Source organism: Quercus robur, chromosome 5 (assembly GCF_932294415.1).
Source record: "Quercus robur chromosome 5, dhQueRobu3.1, whole genome shotgun sequence".
Classification (NCBI taxonomy): Eukaryota; Viridiplantae; Streptophyta; class Magnoliopsida; order Fagales; family Fagaceae; genus Quercus; species Quercus robur.
Genome location: NC_065538.1, coordinates 12,713,460 through 12,738,210, shown reverse-complemented (window position 1 = coordinate 12,738,210; position 24,751 = coordinate 12,713,460). Strand labels below are relative to the sequence as shown.

The 24,751-nt window shown below is 32.4% G+C and overlaps 1 protein-coding gene and 1 non-coding gene across 3 annotated transcripts; one reads left to right on the top strand and one right to left on the bottom strand.

The window, feature by feature from the left end:
* The first annotated feature begins 10,778 nt into the window (after nucleotides 1-10,778).
* On the top strand, nucleotides 10,779-15,474 carry LOC126725176 (calcineurin B-like protein 10). 2 transcript variants are annotated; one of them, XM_050429716.1, is made up of 9 exons: nucleotides 10,779-10,985; nucleotides 11,234-11,405; nucleotides 11,534-11,616; nucleotides 12,404-12,463; nucleotides 12,626-12,710; nucleotides 12,810-12,862; nucleotides 13,738-13,818; nucleotides 13,904-14,016; nucleotides 14,905-15,474. In XM_050429716.1, the coding sequence occupies exons 1-9, from the start codon at nucleotides 10,962-10,964 to the stop codon at nucleotides 14,978-14,980; spliced, it is 747 nt and encodes a 248-aa protein (XP_050285673.1). In that variant the 5' UTR covers nucleotides 10,779-10,961; the 3' UTR covers nucleotides 14,981-15,474. The 2 variants fall into 2 exon arrangements, with proteins under 2 accessions (XP_050285673.1, XP_050285672.1); XM_050429715.1 differs by having other exon boundaries at nucleotides 10,780-10,985; nucleotides 12,602-12,710.
* An 8,932-nt stretch (nucleotides 15,475-24,406) lies between these two features.
* Nucleotides 24,407-24,513, bottom strand: LOC126731997 (small nucleolar RNA R71). The gene has a single exon (XR_007659189.1). It is a non-coding gene; the product is annotated as a small nucleolar RNA R71 (small nucleolar RNA).
* Nucleotides 24,514-24,751: the final 238 nt, after the last annotated feature.

The window sequence follows — 24,751 nt, the reverse complement described above, 5'->3', positions numbered from 1 at the left end:
TTCGGTGCAAAGATTCTTAAAAGCAAAGATTTAACAATAACCCAGGGGTAATAAGTTAATCAAGCTTGTATACACCAGAAGCTAGTAGTCTCTTTGTTCATGATCCCTCTCAAATTTGAGAAGAAAAATGAAAATCAGTCTCAACCATGTGTACTCTATTTTCTTTTCTTAAAAACAAACCATCTATATCTAATTAAAACCTTTTTTTTTGGGAACCTTAATTGAGGGAATGACAAATAAGTGAGAGCTTTACCAAAAAAAAAGAAAAAAGAAAGACAAATAAGTGGGAGATAAGCTTATCAATAAACTTTTGTAACAATGCAATTGTGGATGTCTCTTTTTTTGGTTCAGCCACCACCCCATTAGTTAACTCATGCCACATCTTCGTATTTTTTATAAGGACAATGTTTATTACACATGTATCATAAGTTTTCCCCTTTTTATAAAGAAAAAACAAAAAAGAATGAAGTATTGAGCTAAGTTCATTTAAAGCCAGAAATGCCCAAATTGTATTGGGCTTTGCATAAAATTCTTTATGCCTCATGGTTTGGGCTTATGGCACATATTTTTATATTTCATAGAACATATATAATATAAGGCTTTGTAGTTCCTTCCTTCTTTTCTACTTTCTATCTTATTTTTGTTCTTATTCGGTCTCCTTGCAATTATAAGGCTTTGTCGTTCCTTCCTTTCTTTCTTCTTTCTATTCTTATTCTATCTTCTTGCAATTACAAGGCTTTGCCGTTCCTTCTTTCCTTTCTACTTTCTATTTTCTTTCTGTTCTTATTCTGTCTTCTTGCAATTATAAGGCTTTGTTGTTTCTTACTTTCTTTCTACTTTCTATTTTATTTCTGTGCTTATTCTGTCAATAGGTGCCTATATTTCTTTTTGCAATTATGAGAGTCCTTAACTATCTATCTTTATTTTATCCTCAGTTGTCTATCTTGCAATGATGAGATGTGGAAATTCTTTTACCTATCTTGCTAAGTTCGCTAAGAAAAAAGAATGAAGTGTTGGGCTAAGTTCATTTAGAGTCAGAAATGCCCAAATTTCATTGGGCTTTGCATAAAATTCATAATGCCTAATGGTTTGGGCTTATGGCTCACATTTTTATATTTCATAGACAAAAATCATGGCTTGTATTTTCTCGACATCATAAGATGAGCTCAAAATTCACGTTTTTCTTCCATTACAATTGGGCTCAAGACTCATATTTTTCTCCTTAATGGATCAATGCTTATAAGAGTAGCACTATTTCTTATCTCTCATAGTATGGGCTTTCCAATAAAGACTATATTTACACAAAAGTGGTTCTTGGAGAATAAATGCCAATTTCAAGCTAATTAAGTCATTGGGTTTTTTTTTTTTTTTCCTAAAAAAAGAAAAAGAAAAAAAATCATTGGGTCTTTCCTTCACAAAATAATAATAATAATGATGATGATGATGATGATGATAAATAAATAAATAGTCATTGGTTACATAGTGCTACCTACATCAATCATGAAGCCCATTAATATTTCATGAAGGCCCAAGCCTTAATGAGTAAAATAATGAATTTGAAGCAAGTAGGCAATCAATAGGTCATTTCTAGCAAAAAGTATTTTGTATGAAATGATATCACACTATCAATATTAAAACCCAATAAATGAGAGACATGTGTATAAAAATAATTACCCACTAACACATGTTTTTCATTTGTTAGTGGAGTAATTATTTTTTGTTGACATATCTCACATTTATTGAATTTTAATACCGCTGATATGGTTTCATTCGATACCAAATACTTTCTCCATTTCTAGACAAAACAAAAACTTAAGGTTTAGCCTTTTCCACTTAAAAATGCAAATTTGTCAACTCACTAAAAACAGTTTTGGCACATTGCCTCATCAAGGCCACTGCTCTCTCTCTCTCTCTGTCTCTCTCTGTCTCTGTCTCTCTGAGAGAACAAGACCAAAGCGTGGGTACCTAGCCAGAACTCTTTACCCACAGGCCATATGAATTGTTGTTTTAAGCTTTGAATATCATAGTCCAATACCATAAAGTCTTTTAAGGCCAACTTGTGCTTTGTAGTTTGGAGGGCAAAAGATATATGTTTAATTCAGTGGCTCTTAATAGTCCATGAAAAAGCCATATACATGAATTTGGCATGTCACAAGTGGTCATGTGAATTTCTGGATGAGTAGTTGCAATACAAAGATTTCATTGGTCAAATTCCTCAATCACCAATGAGCCTTGGGAAGAATAGGTCCCTCATGTCCAATTGATATTCCATGCGTTATTTGAAACCTTAGATCTCTTCCATAGAAACAAGACAACTATCCAAGCATTCATCAATTTTTTTAACTCTTTCAGAAGTTGGACCAAGCTAACCAAAATTTGTTAACTTGTCTCTCTTAAGCCAAAGAACAAGGTCAGCAACAAGCCAGGTTCACTATTTAAAATAAATCAACCTTCCCAGATGTCACTTCTCTTTTTTTTTTTTTTTTTTTTTCAAAGAAGACCCTTTTATCCTTATTTAAGGAAGACGAGGGAAAAAACAAAATGGATGACATTCAAGCACTGATACAAACATACAATCATCTTTCACATCACACTCAAATTATTGCTTACTATCATAATTCTTTCTTGACTCAAATGCACAAGAGAGGAACAAAGAAAAAAATATCTTCTCTGTACTTCATTTTATTACACTTCACTCAAATATCTTTCATGCAATGAAAGGTTTAACGAAGGAAGGGCCCATTTCCCTTTGGACAACATTGATCATGTCATCTATGATACATTCATCGATCATATTCGAATTTACTCTCATTTTATAGAAGTTTGGCTAAAATGCAATACTTATTTTTTATGTTTTACCAAAATTCATTTCAGTCCTCTAACTTTAATTTTATTCATTTCAGTCATCTAACTTTTAAGTTTATTCAATTAAAATTTTTTCATCAACTTTTGTTATATGTTGTCGTTAATTTTCTATTTTTTAAAATTTTTCTTCAAATTTTTTTAAATTACGAAAATTCAATTACTGATTAAAAAATATTTTCAAGATTTTTTTTTCAAAGAATTTTAACAAAAGTTGACAGAAATGCTTAATTGAATAAATCTGAAACTTAATAGAGGGCCAAAATGAACAAAAGTGAAGTTAGAGAATTGAAATGAATTCTGGAGAAACTTAGAGGGTGAGTTTTGCATTTTAAATTTTTAACCTTAAAGTTTAATGGTTGAACTCCTGGCAGTATACTATTTCTCTAATGGTTGGATTGACGATTGTTCTTATTGTTGGACACTTGGACTTGTAACATTTTAGTATTTTACTATTGTTTTATTGCTGAACTCAAACCATTTTTACAGCTAAATTTGTTTTACTTTATTGCTTCATTACCACTAAACTCTTAACACTGTTTTTTACTACCGTATAAGTTTTTATTTTTTATTTTTTATTTTTTATTTATTTATTTTTTAATACTGCAAAGGTAGACTACCATATAAGTTGCTACCTTTGAATTTGTAATTGTTTTAACTATTGAACGCAAGTTAATTCATTGTTAGTTTACCATATCCATATTTGAATGTGAGTTAATTTATTATTTGTTTTATTAATATTTTATTACGGACAAAATTTGGCTACAAACTTGGTTGTAGTCTAAATCTACAACATCACTTAATATCTTTTTATTGGATGTGAATTTTCGTAAATGACAAAATTTAGCTACAAAATTAGTTGTAGCCTTAGACTACAACCTTACTAAATATCTTTTTATTGGAGGTGAATTTTGACAAATCCACCATTAAATTATATTTTCTTCTTATATCCTCCATACTTGCAAAATTTTTTAAAATTTAAAGATCAATAGCTATGTTATCAATAAATTATTTAAATTGTAAGTTTTTGTAGTTTAAAATTATACATAAAATATACGCTTATTGATCATATAGTAAATAATATCTGATTGATACCAAATTTGACATGTGTATTAAGAGTATAAAGAATATGTAATTCAATGGTTAGATTTTTAAAATATATATATGATAATATTTATTTTATTGAGTATAAAGAATATCCGATTGATACCAATTTTGTAGCTAAACTTTGTCCTTTGCCAAATTCACCATTGGATTACATTTTCTTTTTATATTCTCTATACATGCAAAATTTCAAGAAAATCAAAAATTAATAACCATATCATCAATGAATTATTTAAATTGCTAAATTTTCTACTCTAAAATTATGCATAAAACCAATTTTATAGCTAAATTTTGTCCTTTGCCAAATTCACTATTGGATTACACTTTCTTTTTATATCCTCTTTACATGCAAAATTTCAAGAAAATCAAAGATTAATAATTATATCATCAATGAATTGTTTAAATTGCAAAATTTTCTACTCTAAAATTATGCATAAAAAATAAATTGGTCAATCATAGAGTAAATAACATCATATTAACACAAAATTTGACATGTATATTAAAAACATATAAAACATATAATCCAATGGTTAGATTTTGTTAAATAAGTGGCCAAATTAAATATTTTAAAAGAAGTTGTAGCCTTAAGCTACAATCAAGTTTGTAGCTAAATTTTTTTAATAACCGACAAAATTTAACTATAAAATTGGTTGTAGCTTAAAATTACAATCTTATTCAATATCTTTTTATTAGAGGTGAATTTTGATAAATCTACCATTAGATTACATCTTCTTCTTATATTCTTCATGTTTGCAAAATTTCTAGGAAATTAAAGATTAATAGTTATGTCATCAATAAATTGTTTAAATGACAAGTTTTGGTAGTTTAAAATTATGTATAAAATATAAGCTTATAAATCATATAGTAAATAATATCCAATTGACACAAAATTTGATATGTGTATTAAGAGTGTAAAGAACATGCAATTCAATAGTTAGTTTTTCAAAATATGTAGTAATATTTATTTTATTGAGTAAGATTGTAACCAATTTTATAGCTAAACTTTCTCCAATACATAATGCATGATCACCATACAGACATTAGGGGCCCGTTTGGTAATGTTATTCTAGTAATATTGTTAAAATTTTTTAGAAATATGTATGGGTAAAAAAGTATTGTGAAAATACATGTTATGTTGTTTAAACAACAAAAACTATTGTATAAATACACCTATCAAACATCCCCTAAGGTTCAAGCTCATCTCAAAACCACTGAACAGTTTGGCCTTTTAAGCATAATGTATACTTATGTAGGCTCCATATATAATATATATATATAAAAAAAAAAAAAAATTGTTGACCCAAACTCAATTATTTAACATCAATTATTCTAATGCCAAATCATATTCTTTCAATACTTTTCTGAAGATACTGCAATGGACAACGACAAGAGGATTCACCAGAGCCACTAGGTAGTTCCATCAAACTCCTACACCAGAAAGAAGTTGGAAAAAGTAATAGTAGAAATCTCTCAATAATTAGCTTTTTTTTAAGGATTATTATTCTAACCCATCATTGTAAACAATGGCTACTTTTGCTTGTTAAAAAATGTCATAACTCATAAGTGTGCCCAGTGCCAACCGATCCAAATAACTTGGATGCAATGTATTATATATAAGATAAGATCCAATAATGCATCCACCACCTAATAGTTCTTGTAGTTGGATAATGACAAAGTCCCGTGGCGGAGACACACCAATGGCTCTGTGGAGGAGACCCAAGAGGTACATCAAGATCACAGGACACTCTATCATTAATTATGCATCATTACGCAATACAATTGTCAAAGAACTCAAACAATCCAGCTACAAAAAGAAATGTTAAAATAAACAAGAATTAAGTTTTCATAAATCTTAGGCTAAAATTTATTTTATGCTCTTTAAGTTTAGGTTACTTTATAAAATAGTCATTTGACTTTCAAAACTTATAATTTATACCATTACCATTGTCAAAGAACTCAAATAATCCAGCTACAAAAAGAAATGTTAAAATAAACAAGAATTAAGTTTTCATAAATCTTAGGCTAAAATTTATTTTATGCTCTTTAAGTTTTGGTTACTTTATAAAATAGTCATTTGACTTTCAAAACTTATAATTTATACCATCAATTTTTTTTTTTTATAGAGAATTTCAACTTATAACGTCCGCTCCTGATGATAGCTCTTTTATCATCAGACCAAAATACCAGTCGGATTTTAGTGTAAGCGGTGATTGAACCCTAGATCTGTTATTTAACCATCAGAAACTTTACCAGTTGAGCTAACTAGAATCCACATACCATCAATTATTATCATTATAATGGTCGGTTATAGGCCAAAATTGGGAATTAACACTGATTTTCAAACAATATAATTAGTAAGCATTGTATTCAAACTATATTTTTTACTAGCATCTCGAGTCTAAAAAACTCGATTTAGGGCCTATAAATTGAGTCTCAAAGACTCGGTTTTCATGGTTTGATCACGTCTAATGTAGCGTTTTTTCCACGTGACGTCCACCTGGAAATCGAGTCTCTAAGACTTGATTTATAAGGCCAGACCCAAACACAAAAGGATTATAATAACATCCAAGCCCATTCCAGATCTAGTTGGATAACACAAAGAACCTCACCACTCATACCAGTTGCAAAGAAACTCCGGTCGAAACTGCAGGTTTCAGCCAAAGAAACGCCGTTCTCTCTAGAAACCCAAAAAAAGAATCAAAGATAAAAAAGAACAACAGCAACAACAAAGAAATCAAAGCCAAAAAAAAAAAAAAAAAAAAAAAAACAAGGCTTGGGCGTTGATTACTACAAGATTCTCCAAAACCCACCGGTGCCACCCACAGACTGACGCCACCTCCTCCTTCCTCTCGTTTCTCTCACAAAATCCACCAGGTTCTAGATGCTGAAAAGCGGCTTGGGTTTTTGGTGGCTGCTCTAATCTTATTGGTGACTGTTTTGATCTTGCTGCCGCTAGATTTGCTGGGTTGTTGGATTTTTAGATTAGATTCTTTGTTCGTGGGTTTTCTTTTCAGGTTTTTGATCTAGTTTTGTGGGTATTTTTGCCTTTCTAATATGGATTTTTGGGTTGTTGGTGGTTGTTTTTTGGGTGGCTGGTGGTTGTTTTTTTGGTAGTTGGTGGTGGTTTTTTGAATCTTTGGTGGTGGCTGGTGGTGGTTTTGATGGCTGTCTTTTGAATGGTTGGCGGTGATTTCTTAATTTTTTGTTTTTGGGTATTTCTGGGAATGGCTTGTACAGTTAGACTAAATTTTTTTTTGGCTTATAAATCAAGTCTTAGAGACTTGATTTCCAAGTGGACGCCACGTGGAAAATACGCCAAATCAAATGTGATTAGAACACTAAAATCGAGTCTTTGAGATTCGATTTATAACCCCTAAATCGAGTTTTAGAAACTCGAGATGTTAGTAAAAAATATAGTTTCGAAACAATGCCTACTAATTATATTGTTTAGCAAACAAGGTTAATTCCCAATTTTGGCCATCTGTTATATCTTTGTCATTTACCTACCTAAAAGAAATTATACTTCTAAAAAAAAAATTATACTTTTCTCTATTTCTATCCAAAATGATGTCATTTTGTGTGGGTTATTGTTACAGAAATTTATGGAATGAGCATTGATATTATTGTAATATCAAGTGTTTCACGTTAGAATAATTAATTTTATAACTTTTCATAGTTAACTGACTAATTTATAATCAATCTCAAAATTTTTCTTTTTTTAAAAAAAGTAAATATTTTAGCCTCAGTCTTAATAGCTACTTTTTCAATCAGGTTGTTGGTTCTTTTAATTATTAACGTAGAAAAGAAATAAAATAAATTTCGTAATTTAGGTTTTGAGTTAAACTATTCGTTTTTTGACTTTAATTATCTTGAAATATATATGATTCTTTTCTTTATAGTCTCCCTCAACACATATGAGTGTTCATAAACTAACTAATATTTTGTGCAATACATGAGTATAATCTAGTTTTGTTCTAAAAAAATTTATAGGACTTTTTTACATGATGCATTTGTAACACTCGTTTTATGATATATGATGTTCTTAACATTTGAAGAGTTAGTTTTATCAATTGTATTACTCGATATCATTCATCAAGAATAAGAAAAAAAGCCAAGAGGCTTGTTGCTCAAACTTAAATTATTAAAAATAATATAATTATTCAAATGACATACTAATAATGTCATTGATCATATATATACAAACTACTTTTGTTTCTTATCCATATGTTCATTAGGTTTTGTGAGGGATCCGAGAGTAGCACCTCTACCGAACTATGTTCAAGGAGTGTGCAAGTCCAGCAAACGAGCCCTTGGCTGGAAAACCTGATATAGCTTGAAAAGGGGCTTGGACAAGGGCCCTTAACAACCCAAGGAAGTCCCTTGGACGTGAACCTCCCAAAATGAACGAAAATGGATCTTGCCATTGGCTGGGAAACATGAACTGAGGAAAGCAAGAGTAGCCAATATAGGTAGAGAGAGAGGGGGAAACTTCCCAAGGAAGCACCCATCACCTCTGCATTGAATGCCCTGCACCAATTATGTCAATCGCATTAATGGCTGAATAACACCTAAATAGTATCAAAATAGCCTGTAGTTCACTTTGCATTTCCTTCAAAGGTGGTATGGGACAAGTATCTAGGGGAGATCAACCACCCTCCAAGTGGATGTTCAAGATTAAAAGAAGACCATTATAAAAGGATGAGTGATCCCAGTGAACAGGGATCAGAATTTGGAGATTAAAGAGAGAAATCACTCAAACTTGTAAACCTTTAAGTGTAACAAGCTTCCTCGGCTGACCGAAGAAAGATCAATATATTCTTTTGCACGTTTTATTTGTCTAATTTTTACTTCTTTCCATTTGGACCCTTTTTGAAAATTCAACCTATTAGATAAGAAGTCCAAGTGTTGGTCCATTATTCTCATATCTACAAATTAATTGTAGTGGGTTCACATCCAAAACCCATTTATCCTGCATGGGCCTTTCGTGTTTGTTTTTTGCCCCACACAGGTTTCGTTTAAATGCAATTTATTTATAAATTATCATCTATTTTAGAACAAAAAGTATTGTAAACTAAGGTAAAATTCACCAATAACCCATTGGTTCAATTGGTATCTATTTGTGTTTCCAACCCTAGCATCTAGAGTTCAATCATCCATCCCCTAACTTAAAATTGATTGAAATAATTAAATATTTGTGAATTCACTAAAGTAATATACCATATTTTATATTAATCTTAAGAATTTACATTTCCTAAAATTATTTTAATGACATGTAATATATATATATATATATATATGTATATTGTGGCGGGCAAAAAGTAAAAATGAGGAAATTAAGCAAGTTATAATTGTATTACTATTTGCTCACACAATTCATTTTTAGAGGTGGAGTGCAAGGTCAACCTTTAAATACCCATTCTGTGACAAAAATTGATAGTCTGACTAATCTTAGGCGTATAGTAGAAATATTCAATTAGAAAAAGCCCTGAAATGGCTAAGTGTTCATCCTCAGGTTTGATCCGAGGAGAAAGTTACAACTGGATAATTTCTCTCTGTTCTCCCTTTTTTTCTCCCAAAAAATCCTCCCCAAATCTAGGTGCTTCTTGGCTTTATATAGTTAGCTAGAATGCATCTAGACTCTATATTTTGAGGGTTAGGATTAGATCTCCTTGATACTTATCCCATCAAGATCTTGCTAGAAGGTCTTGCACTAAGATGTGAGCTGTATGGGTACTATTCATGGTCATTTCCTCATTAATGCGGTTAGTTAAGTGGTTGTAGTGCATTTAATGCGGAGGGGATGATTGCTTTGTCCTTCCTTTTTCTTCTCTTCCTTGTTCAATGCCAAGTTACCCTTTTCCACTTTCGGGTTGCATCGTGCCCCTTTTAACTCTGCTCCTCGACTTTCTAAGGTTAGGTGGGCTTCCTCGATGCCTTGGCCAATTGTGGTCATTCAACCTTTACACGAATCAGGGAAGTACTTTCTGAGGACACCCCACCAATATTCCTCGAGGTCTACCTCCTCAGAAATGCCTTCACCCCTTCTATCAACCGTCTTGAGTCTTCGTCCCCCCATATATATATTTTGATAATTCGATAGTTACAACGAGGGGGTGGTATTTAAACTTCGGATCTCTTCGAAAGATCAAGAGATGTCAACAAATTGAATTCCAAGACTCTTGACATATATATGTGTAATAGTAATAGAGTCTAAATTTGTGCTATATAATTAAATAGTGTATAATAGGGTGAATGAAGTTATTTGTCTACTCTTGATGATAACTTTTTATCATCAGACTAAGACACTAATCGGTTTTTGGTGTAGGCGAGAATTGAACATCAAATTTTACCAATTGAACTAACTAGAACTCACGACATTACTGAACTTAAATGTAACTTATGGTGCACTCTATATATATATATATATATTGGGGTGAATATTATATTATACATTATTGATTAATTTTTTTTATTCATAAAAAAAAAAATTAATCAGTGTCGTCAATATATTGGGTTGTTTGGTAGAGTAGTTTGAGAATTGTTATTAAGAATTTTTTGAAATACATGTAGGTGAAAAACTGTGTGAGAATGTGTGTAATATTATTTAAAATATAAAAATGTGAGTTTGAACTCACCCACCAAACTGCCCTTATTTATTTATTTTGGGTGTGAATATTAAGAACAAGATACCTTATGATTCTCTTTTTTTTTTTTTTAAGATACCTTGTAATTAAAAAAAGATACCTTGTAATTATCCTGTCCAAATAAAAAATGGCTAAATACTTATAAATAATGGCTAAGTACTTAGACGATTCTTCTTTCTTACTAGTTAGCTGTTACTGCAAGTCTCTCTATCTCTCTCTGCTTTTTGAAGCTCAAGACCAAAACAGAGAGAAAAACAGAGATCTCTCTGTGTGTGCTGTTAAAGCTCAAGATCAAAACAGAGAGAAGACAGGAAAAGAGTTGTCATCTCTAATGTACTGTGTCGTACAGAAATGGGTTGTACTCAAAGCTCTCAGGTACTCTCTCTCTCTCTCTCTCTCATTTCCGCTTGGTTGGCGAGAAACACGTTTTAGTTTCACTGACTACAAACATGTTTTGGTTTCAATGACTCAAGCTTTTCTCACCTTACATACTACAAAGTTCATAGATTTATGTTTGTGTGTGTGTTTATTTTCTTAATGACAAACTCAGAGAAAAGTTGTAGTTAATAGTTATGTGTATGAATTTGGATTTGATTATCTGGGTTGATCTTTGAAATGATCAGAGTTCAAGCACTCGGATGGAAGGAGGCAGTTTATGTGTATTGTTTGCGCCCTTCATAGGCTATATTGAAGTCCTAGTCCTCAGCTTTTCTCGCTGCCTTCCTCGGTGCTTTACACCAAAGCACTTGTATTACTCCTTTGATGACATCGTCCGACTTGCTAATATAACCCCATGTGAGTCCAATGCTTTGTTGCTGTTGTGTTTTGGAATTTTTTTTTTTTTAAATAATTGGTGATGGTGAATGTCTGAATGAGTGATTGGGATGAGATTTTTTGGTGTTTTTGTGCTTATCTGTTTACAGTTACAGTCAATGATATTGAGGCGTTGCGCGAGTTGTATAAAAAGTTGAGTCAATTGCTTGTTGATGATGGTCTCATACACAAGGTAGCTGGAATTCTGTGTGTTTATCTTTTGTCTTTTCAACTTATGCTTCATTTTTTATTTTTTGGCAATTTCCATCAGGTAAGGGGGAAGGGGGGTTGTTCTTAATTTTTGAGATAGGAAAAAACTGAATTGTTATGATAACTTGATTAGTGGATATTAATGCAACAGTAATGGCTCCTTATTTTTATTGAAATTTCATAAACTTTCATTAAAACTAAACTTTTTTATAAGGTGACATCTACTTGAGTATTTACCGCAAAGAATAATCAGATGAATTGTATAAACATCCAGACTTTATTGATTTTGTGTGTGTCTAGGTCAAGAGAAATCATATTGAGAGCGCAGACAATCCTTCCTATCACTGTCAGGAGGGTAGTCCTATTGTTTGTGATGACCAATCTTGCTAAAATGAAAAATAAAACTAATGAACCATATAGTCAGGATCAGAATTTTTGATGCATTGCATTACTCTTCTGAGATTTATTTGCTTTGTATTTACATGCAATCTGTAGTAATTACTAGCCTATTTGGGGATAGGACATAGATGTGTTATATTTACATATGTGAGAGATTAACTAAGACAACCTCTTAGGAAATTCTATAATATATGAATAAGAAATTTATTTGTTTGCTGTCCTTATTTTCATCCAATAATTAATTATTCATCTGTACACTATGCATCTTGGGTTGGCTCAAATGATTGAGTTTTGTTGCAGTTTTAGAAATACCGTCCTAGAAGTAACCAGATTCTAAATTTGTAATCCTTATGTTTGCTTGTCATTTGAAGGAAGAGCTCCAATTGGCACTGTTTAGAATGCCAGCGGGCGAGAATCTTTTTCTGGACAGGGTAATTTTGCTTTGACTTTTATGCTTGACTCTAATAATCTGGATATACTTTTCAAAACTTGATTAAATTGATGACTTGTGTTGCTGATATGATTTGTGATTCAGTTAATTCTTTCAATTGCTACCCTTTCTTACCTAGGTATTTGATCTTTTTGATGACAAGAAAAATGGGGTCATTGATTTTGAGGGGTTTGTTCGTGCACTCGGTGTTTTCCATCCTCATGCTCCTATGGATGACAAAATTGATTGTAAGTGTTGAAGCAGTTTCTACTTTATGCAACTATATATGCAGACTTTTCACTCGGTTTAAGCTATTGATTTTGTTTTCTCCTTTGGTTTTTATGCAGTTGCATTTAGGCTGTATGATTTGAGAGAGACAGGATATATTGAAAAGGAAGAAGTGAGTAATTCTAAGTTGGTATATTTTTAATATGTATGTAAAACTTGGATGTCAAAGTTGTTTGTATCTTTACTACGATCTTGTTTTGGGTCGTGAGAAAACGAGAAAGAAATGATGAAACCTTACCATTTCTCCATTTGCGACTTTTTAAGGGGATGGGATGATGGAATGGGCCTGCCCATATTGGGTGGAATGCTTCATTATTGTCATTATTAATTGAGGAAAAATGGCATCTTTGCCTCTATTTGAAAAGAATAGAAATAAAATATAAAGGGACATAATAGTAAAAGATGTCCTTTCAATTCATTCTGTTATAAACTCTGAAACATACTAAAAAAAGATAAACAACCAGGGTTTAAGAGATAGCCCAGTGGTAATAGCATCCTTTGTGGTGTTTTATGTCTGTGATTTGAACCCCACCTCTTCTTTTATCCAGTATCTACCTTTCAAAAAAATAAAAAGCAAATTCCTCCATATTCCAATCCATTTACTTGTAATTTGCCATTCCATTTGATCACTTTCCTTTGTGAACTCTGAAACATAGTGTAAATCTTATCTATTACTTCTTTTCATCCAGAGGACATTGATAAAGAAGAGGTTCATTTGTATCCTTGACTCATAAAGACTATTCTGCTAACAGACAATGTTGTAAACATAAAATGTTAAAATCAAATTCATTTGGAGTTCAAAATGGAACTTTTCATTTTTTTTAATAGTGCAGCTCCTATTCCCATTCAAATACTTGGTCCATTATGTGCTTCTAATTGGAGAAAGATGAGATTGTAGCATGTTAATTCCTTATTGTTTTCATTTATTGGTATCCCTAAAATTTCCCAAATATCAATTTTACTGTTGAGCCATTGTTGAGATCTCAGGTTAGGCAGATGGTTGTTGCCATTCTTTCAGAATCTGGTATACGGCTGTCAGATGAAAGTCTTGAAGCTATCCTTGATAAGGTAAGGATTCCATGACAAAATTCTTTCTTCTGATACCCCATTTTCGAAGTTTTGTGCACTGACAGTGACTTCTTTCTTTACTTAGACATTTGCTGATATTGATGCCGATATGGATGGCAAGATTAGCAAAGAAGAATGGAAGGCTTTTGCTGTTGGGCATCCAACACTTCTGAAGAACATGACACTTGCTTATCTAAAGTATCTCACTTTCTCCATTCACTTTATTGTTAAATTTATTATTGTTACTACCATTACAACTGCTGATAGATTATTGTGACTATGAATTCTGCTTTTCCTGTCCAAAAAAATTACTTGTTTTAAAATTTCTATTATTCAAGTTCTGTTTCTAAACCCAGTGTTCGGTTCCTTTGTTTACACTTGAGTGATTGAAAAAGATAGCCAAATATGATACTTATAAAAAAGAAAAAAGAAAAAAAAAAAAAAAGAGGCAAATATGAATACTTTGTAAGATCATACGCCAGACATTTTGACATTGAATTGCCCTTGCTGTTCGTTTTATCTTTTGTCTTTAGAAGCATGGTTTGTTTTCTCATGGAACTTGTGTCAAGATATTGTTTTTATTTATTTATTTGCCTCTGATTTCTGAGAAACATAGGAAAGAATATGGAAAATTGGGTTCTTAACTTAGTTGAAGTTCGGATGGTATGGTAAAATGGGAAATTCCTTTTATGCATTTAACATCTTAGCAATCTACTGTAGCATAAAGTAATAAATGCCAGATCAACTTCTCAATGCTATTTTTGAATTGAGTGTCTATTACATTTGGTTCTGCTCTTGCGTGGTTACCTGCCTGTGAACTTTGTTATATTTTCTATTTTGGGTTGGGGACATAATATAGGAATGTCACAGATTTTGTGTTGCACTTGTGACTGTTGCATGATGCATTGCTAGTAGATGATTGGGTTATTACATACTTGGGTTGGGGCAATGTAAAGAACTAAACTAGCATTCTTTGGTATTTAGGCATTGAGCTTTCTCTGACACATGATGTCAACCACTATTTGTATCACACTGAATACTCTCAATACTCTAACCTACTTTGTTTATGATTTTGCCATTTGCCAGGGACATTACAACCGTATTTCCAAGTTTTATTTTCAACACTGAAGTTGATGAAAACATTTTGGTAACAATACGATAAGGCTAAATGTTGAAAAGGAAGAGAGGAACTTCCAAAGAAGTTGGACTATTTTGGTTTATATATGTTGCCTCCAACCAGTACAAACACAAGGCTGGCTAAAACCATTGCATCTATCTATGATCAATCCATTCTTCCACTCGAAACCTCATTGGCAACAAATATCCCTAGTTGTTTATGTATATTGATCAAAATACTCCTATTGTGTAGCGAAGTGATATGTAATTTTATCATTGCCCTCGTTGTCTGTCCTGTCATCCCCCAATAATTATATCCTATGCCAGCTCTATGGAGCAGGCCTCTCACATGATGTGGGTCCAATGCACCTGTAGGACTTAGCTTGTGAGTGGTGTACTCCATGGGACTGGTCTTGGGAACTAGGAGATACCTTCTTGTCTTCCACACCTCTCTCTTTTTAATATTTTATAGCCTCAATTGACTCTTTGTTGTTGTGTGTGTAAGCCTGTTTGGCTATATATTCATATAACTTATAAGCATATCTTTTTAAGTAAAAAGTAAGAAAAAGAGGATTTATCCTTAAGCCTTGAGCCAGATTTGTCTTAAGAACCACAGAGCTAATTACAACGTGGAAGGGGCTGCTATATATATGATGCTCTCTTGACAATAAGAATTTGCTATATGCAACAAGGGTGGGGAGTGAAGAGCCACTCAAGGTGGCTCCCCCCAAAACAAAACCCCGCCCTTCATTTCCCTCCTTCAGTAAAAAGCAGCTTCAAGAAATGCCTGCCTTCGAAATATATATAGTTGGGTTAAAGGCCCTAGATTTATGCATCTGTAGTTGGCAAGCAAGAATATCTTTACTCTTAAGCAGTTTTTTGTTGGATCAGTATATATTACATGTTGACGTCAATTTTGTTTGTAATTACTTAGATTTGGTTTTACAATCATGGTCATCATTGCAATATGATGTTGTGAAATAAAGATGTACTTTTCACAGCATTGCTTTCTTCACTGAACCTCTATTCTTTTTCCAACATTTATCACTACTTTATAATAATTAGGGATCGCAATTTTACCCTAACTCACCTCATCTTATCTTGACACAAATGGATGATAGGACGGGGCGGATAAATTTTTTTACCTCAGCCCCTGGGCTGGGGCAGATACAAATTTTGGTCATCCCACCTTGACCATACTAAAGATATTTCCTAAAATACCTTTATATTTATGTCGTTTCAAAAATACCCTTGGATTTTTTTTTTTTTTCATTTCAATTGAATCTATTTGAGAAAATACACCTTGTTTCGGGTGTATGTTTCTCTCTCCTCACAGTTGGTGGGACGCACAGCTGATGGATCCAACTAGCTTGTGAGAGGGAGGAAGCATACACCTAGGGCTGTAAACAAGCCGAGCTTTGTCGAGTAGTAAATGTTCAAGCTCGGCTCGACAGCAAAAGTAAAATGTTAAAGCTTGGCTTGAGTTTGATATAAACTTACAAATAATGTTCAAACTTGAGTTTGTTATAAAGTATAAAAGTTTGAGCTCAGCTTAGCTTGATTCATTGGTCAAGCCAAGCTCGAGCTCGATATCAAGCCCAAAATCAAGCTCAATATCATGTTTTTGAGCTTGAGATCCAACACAAGTATGTTATTAAGTCTATATCAAGTTTATTATTTAGTCTATATGGTTTGGATGAGTGGTCTCAACTTATAATTAATTAAAATCTTAGAAGGGTATGAGTTTACTTGTCAGGCTCATTTCAATTTTATTATCAAACTCATAAATAAGCCTAGTCTCAACTTGTTTTGTTACTTTTGTTTCGAGCCTTGGTGTTCACAAGCTTGTTCTTGAACAATATTTTTTACTTGGGCTTGGCTTATTTATTAAATAAGCCTAAAACTAAAGCTTAAGTTGGGCTTGTTTATAAACAAGCAAATATAAACGAGCTTTTTATTGAGCCAAACCCTTTATGAACGGTTTGGTTTATTTACAGCCCTATATGATACACCCAAAATAGGATATACTTCCTCAATCTAATCTATCCTTATTCACTCTTCAACTGTTTATAAAAAAAAAAAAAAAATTTATTCACTCTTCAACTACGACTGCCAACCCCACCCTCTCTCTTTCTCTCTCTCTGGTTTTGGAGATCTCCTTGTCGTTGGTCGCCTTACCAAGAAAATCTCTCTGTTGCTATTGTGGTAGGTTTTTCAGTTCTCGGAGACCAACTTGAGGTGGCCCAAGAGTAGCCCACCTTAGTTTTGAATAGGAATTAAGGGATCTTGTTCCTATCTATTACTGAAGCTCTTTGAGCTTTGCATACTCATTCCTGCGTTTAGTTTATACCGATATCCCATGCAATTTTACTGTTGAGCCATTGTTGAGGTCCCAGGTTAGGCAGATGGTTGTTGCCATTCTTTCAAAATCTAAAATACAACTGTCAGATGAAAGTCTTGAAGTTATCATTAATAAGCTAAGGATTCCATGTCAATAGTCTTTCTTGTGATACTCCATCTTTGAAGTTTTGTGCACTAACAGTGACTTCTTTCTTTACTTAGACATTTACTGATATTGACGCCGATAAGGATGGCAAGATTAACAAAGAAGAATCGAAGGCTTTTGCTGTTGGGAACCCAACAGTACTTCTGAAGAACATGACACTTACTTATTTAAAGTATCTCACTCTCTCCATTCACTTTATTGTTAACTTGGTTACTATCATTATTATTAGAAAATTCTATTTTGGGTTGGAGCATAATCTAGGAAGGTGTCACTGATTTTGTGTTGCACTTGCGACTGTTGCATGAGTCACTGCTAGTAGATGTTGAGTTATTATATACTTGACTTGGAGTTATGTAAAGAACGAAACTAGCATATTTGTTATTTAGGCATCAAACTTTCTCTGATTCATGATGTCAACAACTATTTGTATGACACTGGTTGCTCTCAAAACTCTAAACCTGCCACTTTGTTTATATTTTGCGATTTGCAGGGACGTTACAACTGTGTTTCCAAGTTATATTTTCAACACTGAAGTTGATTAAACATCTTGGCAACAGTTTGGTATGGCTAAATGTTGAAAATGAAGAGAGGAGCTTCTACTGCATCAGACTGTTTTAATCTTCCAAAGAAGTTGGACTATTTTGTTTATGTTGCCTCAAGAGTCACTTGCTCCAACTGGTACAAACATAAGGCTGGCCAAACCCATTGCATCTATCTATGATCTATCCATTCTTTCACTAGAAACCTCATTGGCAACAAATATCCCTAGTCTTTCATGTACATTGATCAAAATACTCCTATTGTATTAAAAGTGATCTGGAAGCATAGTCCTGTTTTGCTGTCTTGGTCCCCTCCCCCACGCCAAATAATTTTGCCATTGCCATCATCCTCTGTCCTGTCATCCATCAATAACTATTTCCTATGCCAGCTCTGTGGAGCAGGCCTCTCACATGATGCGGGTCCAATACTCCAATGTACTTGGAGGACTTAGCTTGTGAGTGGTGCGCTCCATGGGATGAATCATAGGCACCAGGAGACATCGTCTCGTCTTCCAAACTTCTCTCTTATTTAAATTTTATAGCCTCAATTCTCTGTGTTGTTGCGTGTGTAAAGCCTATTTGGTTATGTATTCATACAAGCATATCTTTTTAAGTAAAAAGTAAAGAAAGAGGATGTATTCTTTACTCAAGCCTTGAGCCAGATTTGTCTTAAGAACCAGAGTTAATTACAACGTGGAAGGGGCTGCTATGATGCTCTCCTGACAATAAAGGATTTTCCGTATGCAACAAGGGTGGGGAGTGAAGAGCTACTCAAGGTGGCTCCCCCAGAACAAAACACCACCCTTCATTTCCCACTTCTAGTAAGAAGAAGCTTCAAGTAATGCAAGCCTTTGAAATATAGTTGGGTTAAGAGCACTTCATATTAGTGCGTGTAAAATAGAAAAAAGCATCACATTTTAGTAAACCAAATCCAAAATTCACTCACATCAATCCATGAAAAGATGTTTGAAAATACATAGTTATTATAGTAACCGTGTAAATTGATATTGATATTATTCATTTTGCATTTAGTTTTTTATTCATTTTTTTTTTTTACATACTTTGAGGATGAATGAAGAAAGTGGGCGATGGTTATTGTGTGTGAAGAAAGATAAATAATAATAAAAAATTGACATTTTAATGAAATATAGTGTAAAATAGATAATAAGATGTGAGGTGTTTTAAAAAGTGAGTATATAAAATGAAAAAGTAGGTTTTTATGCTAAAATAGACAATAATTTTTGCACAAGTTTATGCAAATGCTCTAAAAGCCCCAAATTTATGCATTTATAGTTGGCAAGCAAGAATCTCTTAAGCAGTTTTTTGTTGGATCAGTATACATTTATTACAAGTTGATTTAATTGAGAAAAGATGGTAAAATTTTTCTTTTTGTAATTACTTATATTTGGTTTTACAATCATGGTCATGCAAAGTGTTGTGAAATAAAGATGTAGTTTTCACGGAGTCGCTTTCTTCACCCACTTCCAACATTTATCACTACTTTATAATAATTAGGGGTCGCAATGTACTTGTATGTGACACAATGTTAAGGATTTTGATAGGAAACTAGGTTCTTCCTGGTTTTTGAGATTAAGCTTGTACAACTTTCCTGAGTTGAATGACAGGAAAAGCATTCTCTGACTCACATTCACCAAATTTCCATCTAACCTTTTTGATTAAGACATTCTTGATCTTGATTGCTTAATTAACCCCATAAATTTATCACATCAATATATACTGACTGCCTAACAAATGGAAATTTTTGATCTGAACGGCAGAAATACAAAATTGCATCAACCAATTAGTAGTATAGCTTTAGCCTGTAGCAATCTACAACATTACAGGAGAAAAAACGCATCTTGAATGATTGAACAAAAAGGAGAAGAGTTGATATGGGGTGTATATATATTTTTCCCCCTTTGCTACACTCTTAATTCGTATCCAACTTCGATTTTCAGATTTGATGCACAAGGGCTGCATTCCTTATCACCATTGCATTAAAATCTAGAATTGCAAGTAAAATCTTCCAAAGTCCTCTTATTTTACTCCCCTAAATATTTTGTGTGTATCCAACAAGAAGCATGTATGGAACTCGTTTCAATCCTTGATTTATCAACCCTATAAGAGTAATTTGAATTTATAATTATCATATATAGAGGAAAACAATAAAATAGACTAAGATATCCTTGAACAAAGAAAATTACATGGCTTTAAAAATCGGAACGATCGAAAAACCAAAAAAAGGCCCTAGTTTTTACTTCCGATTCCTAGTTGAAGCGGGCGGTCCAGTATGGTTTTTTAAACTACAAAAAAACTAGCATCGTCATTTTCACAATCTCACCACTGCTTACCATTTTGTCCAAAAAAAAAAAAAAATGCCTAACTAAATAAATCTTATATAGTACCTCAAACCATGAAGAATTACTAATAAAATGGAATTAATGTTTTTTCCAAAAGTAGTATAGGCAGTCTTTGTGTTATTAAGGCGAATATTTCACCCGTGTGGTTAGAGGATTTACCTTTACAGTTTTCTTCTGTTCTGGTCGATGATATGATTCCTATGATATAATTCCTTCTTCTTTCAATTAAATTTATAAACTTTCTATTGAAAAGAAAAAAAGGAATAATAATATCTCCATAAAAACACCATTATGGTTTCAACAATTTGGCTTTATTTTCAATTTGGTCATCAAGTTTTCATAGTTTTTATTTTAGTCTTTATACTTTTAAACTTCTTGTCATTTTGGTTTATACTTTATATCTTCACCCAACTTGTGAAAAAAATTGTTTTAAAATTTAAACTAGCCATGCAATCTATTAGTGACATGTGTTTTCTGTAAGTAAGATAACATTAGAGGCCAAAATGACAAGAAGTATAAAAACTAAAACGAAAGAAGATCAAATGAAAAATTAAATCAAAATATAAAATTGTGTTTTTGCCTAAGATCCCCTTATAAAAAGTTAAAATATAATAAATAAGGTGAGAAATGTGAGGGCATAAGGCCCATTTTGTGATAGCTCAATCCCTTTATAGTTTTTCCCCTATTGGGCTTTTCAATCCTCTTATTCTTTCATGAATCATATATATACATTGGGTTCACCAATTTCAGCTCTCTTCACAAAAGCAATGTTTCATTCAAACTATTGTTTCTTCATTCTCCATTTCCCTCCAAAAATGAGCTGCAAGAAACACAATGCAACCAGGGAGGACCCAGGTGGGGGCCTAGACCCCCAGTGGCCAAAAAAAAAAAAAAATTAGTAGGTAAATTTTTAGTAATATATATATACACACACGTGGGCCCCCCTTTATACATTTTATTTTATTATTATTATTTTTTTTGAAAAAGACTTGATCTTTAGAGGAAGAGGTGGGAAAAGATTTAAAAAAAATTTTTTTTTCTTAGAATAGGGTGTAGGGGAAATGTTTTCCCCAAGCATATTTATTTTATGGCATGTTATTAACAAGAAAAGTAAAGGGACAACAATAAAATAAAGTGCAGAAAAATAAATAGCTTGAAAATTAAAGAGCTTAAAATTTAAATGACAAGAATTTAAAGGCTTGGAATTTAAAATGACATAAAAAGTAAAGACTTGGAATATTGTAAGGTTGATTAAAAAGGATTTTTTTTCTCACTTAAATAGATTTTAATCTCTTTCAAACTTTATGGATCTTTCAACATAAGGAAATGGGAGTTCTAAGCCATCACCATTCTTGTAGTTGTGAGACATACCTATATTGTGCTCTAATGGAGGTTTAAAAACAATTTAAGGGAGATAGTAGAAAATCATTTTTTTTAGGGTGTCTATATATATATTAAGTGCAATAGAATAAAGGGGGAGAGGGGATGTGCAAGAAATAAAATGGGATGACAAGAAATTAAAAGCAATAATAAAATCCCTAGATGCCTAGGTGGGATGAGATTTCTTCCCCCTAAGGGTACTTCCTATACATTGCCTAGGAGATGGTCCAATACCCATGTAGGATAACCAACACAATAATAATAACCAACAACAATATTATGAACATTGTAATAAAGGGTTAGATATAAACACAATATGTACAAGAGCATAGTAAAAATAAAGCAACTATATACACAAACAAAATAAAGAAAATATTTTTATATATATGAAAGGATGATTACAATATAGTAAAAGGGGCAGGATGGGTTTGGTTATTAAGAAACTAACCCATCCCAAGAGCCTTACCCACAAAAATTACAACAAGGAAAAAAGATGAGGCTTTTTTGTCTAGGGTTTCCTAGAGAGAGAGAGGCATTTTTTTTTTTTTTTGTGATTTTCTAAAGCTTTTTTTTCTTCTTCTGATCTTCCTCGCTATTTCTCTATTTCTTTTCTACACTTTTTCCTATTTTTTTCCCATCTTTTCCCCTATCTTTCTCATATTCTTCTTCATATTTTTCACAAAAATGAGGGAGGGGAGTATTTATAAGGACAGGTGGAAAATGGGGGGTTAGCATTAGTGTATCAGGATACACTAGTGCTAGCCCCTTATTCAAAGGAGCGGCTAGCTAATAATAGCTTAATTTTGCATATTTATATCATTATTAGAAAGCATTTTCATACTTATTTTGAGTTAATTCATGCATTTTATATTTGGTTTTGGAATAATATTGAATAATTAATTTTGTGCTTAATTATATTTTAATGCGTGAATTTATCTTTTGTAGGAGAATGGAATTAAATAAGTATATTTGTGCAAAGAAGAAGGCTAATGAACTTTAATTTTACAAGGGCCATAATAAAATTAAAGAAGGACAACCCAATTAAATTTGAGTCCAATTGGAGCAAGGAATCAAAGGAAATTTGCATTAAATCCAAGTCCAACTCAGACTAGGAGTCCAACTTGCGCACTATTTAGTATGAAGTTAAATGGGCCAACAACGTCAGTTAAGTGAAGCCTAAAAACCTAGGATTTTCTCCAAATGAGAATTCAACTTGTAATAGGATTCCTTAACTTATTTAAAGGCTCTTTAGGGCAAAATTCAGGGGGGGGCTGCTGTAGAACATAATTTAGGTTTTCTTAAAGTTTTCTTACAGTTTTTAGAGTTTTATTTGCGTTATGACTTGCTAAGGCAAGGGGTGAAACCCAACCGTTTATTGGTATGTTCTTAACAATTATTTATTGGTTTTAATGCTTATGTTTTTATGTTTTTGATTGATTTACTCATCTAGAAAAGTGTTTATTTCTATATAATTCTTTGATTTATTGTAAACTTTGGGCACGTTAAATGCTTAATACTCCCTGCGAACTAATTCACTAGTTTTGTTTTGCCTAAAATCAATCAATTTCATAAAACTACCGTAGACAATTAATTCTTGAGTTCTGATTGTCAAATTATCCGACTAAGATTATCCTTTGTATGAATTTTAGTTGTGTTATAAAATAAATATTGTTAAGACTACCAATAGATGTGTTGTGTGTGGATTCCTAAACCTTAGCACCCTAATATATTCTTATTTCCTCTCAATTTAAATTACCTTTACTAAACCATCAAAATCTCTTCAATTAAACTTTATTACTTTAGTTTTTTTTTCTTGTGGTTTGCTAATAAATTCCCTTTTTCCTGTAGATTTGACCTCAGACTTACTGAGTTATTACTTCGTGATAATCCTGCACTTGAGAGCATTATTTAAGTTGCAGCTAGTTTTTGGTGTCGTTGTTAGGGATTAGGCAATTAAAGAAGCGTTCCACTTCGTTTGGAGAGGTTTTTGGCATTAAATTTCTTCACATATTTGGTAGTATCTCTCCAACTCTTTTCTTTTTAAGTGATTTAGTTTCTTTCAGAGTTTTTCTTTTCTTTTTACTTCTTTTTTTATTGTTCAAGGTATTTGTTTTATTTTATTTTCTTTTTCTTTCTTGCTTTACTATTGCATGCGTGTTTGGTGTCATGATAATGATATTCGCTTGGTTAGAATTGAGTCTAATAATTTGTTTGGCAATTTATCTAATTCTTTCACAAATTCTCACACACTTGATATCATGGCGGACTTAGAGAGTAATCATGGTGATGAGAATAATCTAAATAATGAAGACTTCCGTAATCACCAACCCATTAGAACTCTTAGGGATTATTTGCAACCTACTAGGAGTAGTGCATCATCAAGCATCATTTTTCCGATTAATGCAAATAATATTAATTTTAAGCATGGTATGATTTCATTGCTTCCTAAATTTCATGGCTTAAATTCTAAAAATCCTTACCTACACTTTAAAGAATTTAAGGAGGTATGTTCTACCTTCCATGACCAATCATGTAATGAAGAGACCATTAGGTTGAAGTTGTTCCCTTTTTCTCTTAAAGACAAGGCAAAAACTTGGCTTAATTCTTTAAGACCTAGGTCAACTGGCACTTGGCAAGAGATGCAAACTGAGTTTTTAAAGAAAAATCTTCCAATTCATAGGTCTAATGCACTTAAAAGACAAATAATGAATTTTTCACAAAAAGATAATGAGACATTTTATCAATGTTGGGAAAGATTTAAAGATTTGTTTAATACTTGTCCACATCATGGCTATGAAACTTGGCGTATAATTAGTTTTTTCTATGAAAGTTTAAACAAATCTTTAAATCTTTCCCAACATTGATAGAATGTCTCATTATCTTTTTGTGAAAAATTCATTATTTGTCTTTTAAGTGCATTAGTCATATGAATTGGAAAAAATTTCTTAAAAAAACCAATTTACATCTCTTGCCAAGTACCAATTGACCTAGGTCTCAAAGAATTAAGCCAAGTTTTTGCCTTGTCTTTAAGA